Here is a 7,745-nt window from a genome sequence, read left to right as displayed (position 1 = left end):
CTTGCACCAGGCCATGCCGTTGCTGGTGACCACAAACACTGGAGATTCGAACCGGGCTCGAAACCGATCCATGGCCTGCTGCAGGTAGCCCCGATGGGCCACCACCCCCTTCCACATATTTGGCATGACATGGACATAGTCTCCCCGGCGCACATGCACCCCTACAAAGGTGCGGGGCTGACTCCCATTCACGCTCAGACCCCGCAGGAAAGCCTGGGCCTCCTCACGCACGTGCTCATGCAAGCTGAACTCTTGCAGGATCTCGGGGCGCAGGTGGTGGTAGAAAGTCCAGGAGCAGGGTGTACCTGTGAAGCGCACATAGAGGCCGGTGATGTTCCGGTGACGCTCCTCCATCCAGTCATTGAGGTGGTAGTTGTGCCAGGGGGCTCTGCGCTCCATGACGCTGGGCAGCACTGGGAGGCTGATCTTGAAGATGGGGGCCAGCATGCTGTGCATTGGAGCAGGGATGAAGGCTGGGTGTCCGTTCATCTTGGCCAGGGCGTAGAGCGTGGCGTACTCACCCATTTGGTTCCCCAGGCGGCCGAGGGAGTTAATGGTCCACATGTCTAGCTGGGCATGGCTCATGGGCTTCTTCCTTCCTGCCAGGGTCTCCATGCCTGGATGAGACACCCATATCTGCTCATCCTGCCCACTACTGGTTTGGAGCCTCACTAGGCGCCGCTGGATGTGGAAGAGGGTGGAGGCGATGAAGATGAAGAGGATGGCGTGTGCCAGGGGGTAGGAGAAAGTCCCCTGTGTGGTGCTGCCCATGGCTGTGGGGGAGGGAAGAGCACACATTAGGTCGTGAGCAGCGGTCAGCCATGTGGAATGCATGAATGCCTGTGCAGAGATCGTGGTGATGAAAATAGAGACCAAGACAAGGGGCCAGGTGCTGCTGGCTCAGGCCTGTAATCCTACCTGAAGGACTGAACTCCATCCTATGACCCCAGGTGCATATGAATATCAGGCAAAACCCAAGGTATGCACACATATGCTTGACTACAGGCAGGGCCATCTGACCTGAGCCTGGCTGTAAACATTGCTTGGTGGTGCTGTGCTCAGGTGGTAGAGCACTTGCCTTGAGCTGAACAGCTCAGGGACAGCACCCAGACCCGGACAGGGTTAATTCTGGACTGAAGGTTGAGCACTGGACCCTGAGTACATCAAAGCATCAAGCAAGACAGATGCAGAGCTGTTTGAACATTAAAAAGCCCGAGACCTTGGATAAGGGAGACAGTTCTTACTCCACTTACTCTATTTTCTGCCCACACCTGCAGTCACCGCCCCTGTATCCAACTCAAGTAACCTCTGTCTCCTTGCTCAGACCCCACAAAAGCCTAACTCCAACCCCACCTCCTTACACAACCTCGTAGCCCACAGGAAGGCTCTGCCCCCTGCAGTGCCTCAATAAACAATCCTAGGCTGTTGAGAACTTGGGTCCAGCTGTTTCCTTTTCCTTTCTTCTGCATTTTCCTAACAAGGTTCCACAAGTGCTATAAGAGATTATGATTGTTTAAGTGTTGTTTCAGTTTAGCCTTTACAGATCTTTGGTAGCAATTATAGGCAGACCCATAGAGGACAGGTAACTCTTGTAAGTTTGTCACATTTAATTTTCTTTCTTCTTCTTCTTCTTTTTTTATTTCCAATTTACTTGTTGCTTTACAGGTGCTACCTGGTTACCTTTATATACATCAGGAAATAAGTACATTTCCTTTCACAGGGTGTCATGTGTTCCCTCATTCTCTCCCACTCCCTCTCTCCCATCTCCACCCACAAGTTGCGTAGTTCACTTTCATCAACGTCTGCTGTAGCCAGTGTGTTAACTTTGATTCTTAATAAGTTCCAGGTAAGCCTTGCTTAAAATCTACGTCTATTGATCTTCTTGTTGCTTCAATTGGAGTAAGGACCTGTAGGCAAAGACTCATTTGATCTGGGGACTGTGGATCAAAGTCAGCCCAGGCAGAGAGGTCCTTCTGAGACTTTTGTCTCTAATTATCCAGCAGAGTGCTGGAGGTGGTGCTGTGGCTCAACATGGTAGAGCTTTAGCCTTGAGTTGGAGAGATCAGGGATAGCACCGAGGCCCTGAGTTCAGGGGAAATGCCAATGGGGCATTATCCCAGTATGGAGAAGACACTCCTGGAACAAAGCGTGTCCTGCCAATCAGTGATGGAATGTGGGGTCTTTGTCTGTCCCAGGAAAGACGGACGAGGTCCAAGGAAAGGTAAGAGTGGCCGCTCGGCCCGTTCCCCAGCCTTCCTCAGCCCGGGAGACAATCAGATGCAGTGGAGAGTCAACTCAAGCAGGAAAACTCGTTTAACACAGAGCAGCCCTTTTTAAAGCAAAAAAGAGCGGGTGGCATGGCAGGGGAGGAAGAGGAACCAATCACTGTCAAGATCACACCCTATCATGCACCTAAGCTTCCATGGGCTGGTTAGGCACTGAACCTAAAGCAAATCGGGCTCTGCCCACTCAACTCCCTCTCAGCGCCATCTTTGCTGCCCATGTGTTCTACAGATGGAGCATCCAGAGTCAGTTGGAAGAAACTGTTCAGTTAAGAGGGATGGTGTCACTTGTGCTTGGCCCTTCAAAAGAAATCAAAGCCAGGAGGTCAAAAGTAAATAATTTATAAGCATGTATGTCTAATACCCATGTCTGTCTACTTTGTAAATGAGCAGGAACTTATGCCCTTGTCTGTCAGTCATCAGTTATAGTGGCTAATAAAAAGCTAGGGCTGAGCTGGGTCTGTGGCTCAGTGGTAGACTGCTTGCATAGCATGCCTGAAGCCCTGGGTTCCATTCCTCATCACCACATAAACAGAAAAAGCCACAAGTAGTTCTGTGGCTCAAGTGGTAGAGTGCTAGCATTGAGCAAAAGAATCTTCTCAAGCCCTAAGTTCAAACCCTAGGACTCAAAAAAAAAAAAGCTAGGGTTTTCAAAGTGGGGTTTCAAAGTGGGGAGGGATAGTTTTAAGTTAACAAAACCCCAGCCCCCAGTGTCTGCTCTAATTGGCAGTGATTTTTATCTGGCACCTGCCACATAAATTCATCTGTTCAGGAAAAGAGGCTTGTACCCAAAAGGGCATGGACCTGAGATCCTGTCCCTATTGGGCTGTCTGGGAACTTTCACAGGTAGCTGTTATGCATTGTAAGCATCTCCAAAGGTCAGGTACCCCAGAGAGACAGAAAAATCCTTTTCCAAACCAGAGGGCTAAACAGGTTGTACAATGGTAGCCCTAGGAAAAGTCTGTGTAGTTGTTAGTAAAAGTTAAGTGTTGTATGTTCTTTCCAGTTTGGAGTAAAAATTGCTCCTAATGACATCTGATCTTGGCAATCCCTTGGTAAAATAAGCTAAGGCTTTAGGTCTCTGGTAAGGTAGGGTCAATACCCCAAACTCAACTTGAAGAAGTTAAAGAAGATGGATCTCTGCCTATCAACTCTCCTTAAGGTCAAGGGACTAGTCATTTTTGGAAAAATGGGACAGAATAGATGAAAGGAATAGACATGGGAAAACAGTGGTAACTAGTACTGACACCCTTGAGTGTGGAGACCATGATGTGAGAGGTGGTATTACAGGCCCAAGCCTTCTATGTCTGCCCAGGAAATCCTAGCCTTATTGGAGGCCATCTGGTTAACAAGAGCTGGTACATGGCCCTGAGCCAAACTGCCCTAAAAAATCCAGTGAGGCCCCTAAATGACTGTCCCTGGCCCCAGCCTTCCATCCAGTGTCAATGTACTCAGAGGAAACAACCAGAGAAATATTGATAGATTCCACTAAATTAAGGCCCCTGGCTTAGGTTAAATTAATAATGCTTCTTTAATTCAAGTTTCTGCAGAACATGCAGGCAACTAGCAGGGGATGTGTAAATGGTTTACCCAGCTTGGATCTAGCCCATCTCCTCCAACCTGGAGATTCCATTTGGATTAAGAAGTTCATCAAGAGCTGGGTGCTGGTGGCTCATGCTTGAAATCCTAGCTACTCAGGAGGCTGAGATCTGAGGATCACGGTTCAAAGCCAGCCTGGGCAGGAAAGTCTATGAGACTCTTATCTCCAATAAACCACCAGAAAAAAAAAACTGAAGTGGTGCTGTGGCTCAAGGGGTAGAGTGCTCGTCTTGAGCTGAAGAGCTAAGAGATAGCGCCCAGGCCCAGAGTTCAAGCCCCACGACTGACCAAAAAAAAAAAAAAAGTTCACCAAGGACTGCCTTGCAGGTAGCTGGAAGGACTCTACATTGTCATCCTGGACACCCCCACTGTGGGAAAATTAGATGCACCCCCTGTCTGGCTCTGTCACAAAGGGCTGATTCCTGGTGGAAGGTCACTTCGGATCTGATAGAACTAAGATATTTGTGTCAAGTCTTCTCCCAACTCCTTCCCAGAGCCTTCTTTGTGTGACACATTTTGTGGTATGTTGATGTGTAAGCCTTACCCAGCCTGACCTGGGAAAGGATCGATGGTTATGCTCAAGTCCAAAGGATGCTGGGTTATCAGTCATAGGGAGCCAACTTTGAGTGCTGGAGATGCCTTGAGTTACAGGTGGGAACAGCCCAGGAGAAAACTAAAGGGGTAACTGTGGGCAGCCTTAGGAAAAAATGTTATTTTAATGATAATGGAGCAGCTCTAGGCCAGAAGAGCTTCCTTTGTAATCTTTGTTTCAAGTAACTAGGTTAGGCTGTTGGTTTTAAGGGCCCAGTGCAGCTCTCTCATTGGGAAATCAATAGTTTGATTTCATGTGCCTAAAACCAGAGGGGGTTAAAGTAAGGACTCTGGGTCTAAGTACATCACCTTGTCCTCTTAGCCATTTGATGCCTTGCTGGGTGGAGGGAGCTTTTCACTTTCTTTTCAGTGAGAGGCCATTTACTGAACTGCAGATGTCATGCTCTTTAGCCTTAGGAAACCTTTTGCTGCAGCAAATAGTCTTCCTTGATTATCTCCCTAAATGATTTGATTTACTTGCCTCTGAGTATCTCCCCATATGGAAAGTTTGAGGAGTATCCCCTGCCCCCCATTATGGAAAGTTTAGGCTGACCCCTGAGCTAGTTCCCTACTTCCCTAAATGGAAAGTTCTACTGGTACCTGAGAATTTCCCTAAGACTGTAGGAGGAGCTGGGAAGGTACAGGGGTGAGTGGAGATAGAATAGTAGCACCTGGGACATTTTGAGGACCCCCACCCCCAAATTCACAACCAGGCCTGAGCTGCTGCTGGCAACAATGGACAAGGAGCCTGGCTTCTCATCCACTCTGTGATCAGTTCACCAGCTCTCCACCCTCAGTTCCCACTGCCACAACCAGCACATCAGGCCCTGCCATGGGGTAGAGGAGAGACGGGAGGTCAAGCCTGTTCCTTGGAGGGAGGTTCTTCCATGCTGGAAAGTACTTCAAATTCAGAGGGGCAATCGAACCTCCAGCTCTCTCAGGGAAGTGGGGTCTGTTTTCTCCCTGTCTTTGCATCTCAGCCACAGCCTCTTCTTTACCCCTTTGGCTTTCTTGCATCCTCTAGGCCTCCAACTGTCCCCTATGTCTACAGTTTGCCTGTCTGCCCCAGCTGGAGCCATCTTATGGACCTCAAGATAGAGTTCCATCCATGCCTGGAAAAAGGAGGCAACTGTAAAGGGAGACCTGTCTCAAAAAAGAAACCCCTAGCCGGGCACTGGTGGCTTAAGCTTGTAATCCTAGCAGCTCAGGCTGAGATCTAAGGATCAAGGGTCAAAGCCAGCCTGGGCAGGAAAATCCATGAGACTCCTATCTCCAATGAACCACCAGAAAAACAGAAATTGGGCTGTAACTCAAAGTGACAGAGTGGTAGCCTTGAACAGAAGAACTTAGAGACAGCACCCAGGCCCTGAGTTCAAGCCCTATGAGTGACAGGGTAAAGGCACAGCATTCGAGGGGGAAAGTACAGCAATGGAAGTCACTGGACACTGATAGAAGTGCACTATACAACTGGTGGGTGGAGCTGGGAGGGAGAAACTAGGAATGAGGAAGCATACATTACTATACAAAAGGAAATGTACTCCTCATTACCTGACTCATGTACTTGTAATCCCTCTGTATATCACTTCTATAGTAACAATAAAGTAATAAATTTATAAAAAGATTATAGGTTGGGAAGGTGGCTCAGTGGTGGAGTGCTTGCCTAGCATGCATGCAGCCCTGGGTTCGATTCCTCTGTACCGCATACACAGAAAAAGCCAGAAGTGGTGCTGTGGCTCAAGTGGTAGAGTGCTAGCCTTGAGCAAAAGAAGCTCAGGGACAGTGCCCAGGCCCTGAGTTCAAGCTCCAGGACTGGCAAAAAAAAGGCTGAGTAGGGAGGTGGATTAAGGAGCCACTGAGGGCACAGGCCTTCCTCCCAGGTGCCTGGCAGGTGGTGGAGCTGGGGTGACCTCTGGGGTTGGGGGTCTGCCATGCCTGCCAGGTGGAAACCTAGTTATTCCCAGTCCAGCCCAAGCCTTTGCTGCACATCTATTCCTCAGTGGTTCCTGGTGACAGGAAAGACGGAGGAAGAGAAGGAAGGGAGAGAGCCCATGGCTGGGTGGACAGGTGGGGTGGAGGGAGCCTCTCAGGGCAGCGGGCTGGGCAGGGTGGCCAGGTACTGGAGGATGAGGAGCTGGGGGTTGAGCTTGGGATGCAGGAGACAACCCCCCCTCTAGCAGCCAGCTGAGGATGAGCTGTATTCTCCTGAAAGTCCCCCCACCACACCCCTCCCCCTCTCCACCAACACTGGGAATGTCTCCTTAATCCCTGACCTCCCATCTGGTAGGGCTCACCTCCTGCACACGTGCTGCAGAGTGCAGGGAGAGACACCTCACCCCCATCCACATCCCCCATTGTACATGCACACACACACACACACACACACACACTCTGTCCCTCACCTGTTTGGGGACAGGAATCCAGGAGTGGATAACAAGGGGCTTCTGTTCTAAGAGCTGTTCCACTCTCCTTCCTGGGCAGCTCTTCATTCTGGGCCTGAGAACCTTGTAGAGCTTTTTTTTTTTTTTCCTTTGTCTGTGGCCAGAAAACCCGCCCAGGGTGTACCTGGCTTAGCAGGAAATTGGTGTGGCTGAGCTGCCGGACTGAGCTGAGTCAGGATCCCCCTTTCTCCCCCCCCCCAGTGTTCCTGGGATGCAGGCCAGGAGGGTGGCCTGGAGGAGGGGTCAGAATCTAACTAGACAAGGCTCAGAGGACCCAGCACCTGCACAGTCCTGCCATGGTATTCTGACAGACACTCATAACTGACCTACCTCTGCCAACATCTCCTAATCTCAACCATTCTGTGTTGGATGTCAGCTCCTGCACAGGAGTAGGGTGGGCCCTCCCTGGGCGCTGCTGGAAGTGGAAGATGGTGGAGGCGATGAGGATGAAGAAGACCAAGCGGGCTGTGGGGAAGGAGAAAGGCACCTTCCTGCTGCCCATGGCTGTGGAGAGGGGAGAGTGCACATTAGGTCTCACCCTGTAGTAGCAAGCAGGGTGCTGGAATACACACCTATGGCTGTGCAAAGATGTGGTGTGGGTGTGTAGCAGGGCTCATCTCTGTGGGTGGGTGTGAGCTCATGTCACATGGCTTTTGGCATGAATATGGCTGTCCAGTGTTTTTGCATGAGTGTATTTCACAGGTGTGTGTGTTTATGTGTGTGCCTGGTGGGTGTGTCTGGGGGTATCTATAGATTGTGTAGCCAGCCTGGCTTTAAGAGTGAGTTTCCGCTGGGCGCTGCATAAACAGAAAAAGCCACAAGTAGTTCTGTGGCT

At 50.1% G+C, this 7,745-nt stretch overlaps 1 protein-coding gene across 1 annotated transcript in view; it reads right to left on the bottom strand.

Annotated features, from left to right (window-relative positions):
• The window catches only part of LOC105994139 (galactoside 2-alpha-L-fucosyltransferase 2-like), a 9,309-nt gene extending 1,897 nt beyond the window's left edge, over positions 1-7,412 (bottom strand). The window contains exons 1-2 of the mRNA XM_013027569.1: positions 7,241-7,412; positions 6-773 (exon numbers count right to left, since the gene is read on the bottom strand). Coding sequence (XP_012883023.1) covers positions 6-773; positions 7,241-7,412 — 940 coding nt within the window. The remainder of the gene's footprint in view (positions 1-5; positions 774-7,240) is intronic.
• Positions 7,413-7,745: the final 333 nt, after the last annotated feature.

The sequence above is a fragment of the Dipodomys ordii genome, unplaced genomic scaffold (genome assembly GCF_000151885.1).
Source record: "Dipodomys ordii isolate 6190 unplaced genomic scaffold, Dord_2.0 Scaffold105, whole genome shotgun sequence".
NCBI lineage: Eukaryota > Metazoa > Chordata > Mammalia > Rodentia > Heteromyidae > Dipodomys > Dipodomys ordii.
The sequence above is the reverse complement of the archived record's forward strand: the minus strand, read 5'-3'. Positions and strand labels throughout refer to the sequence as shown.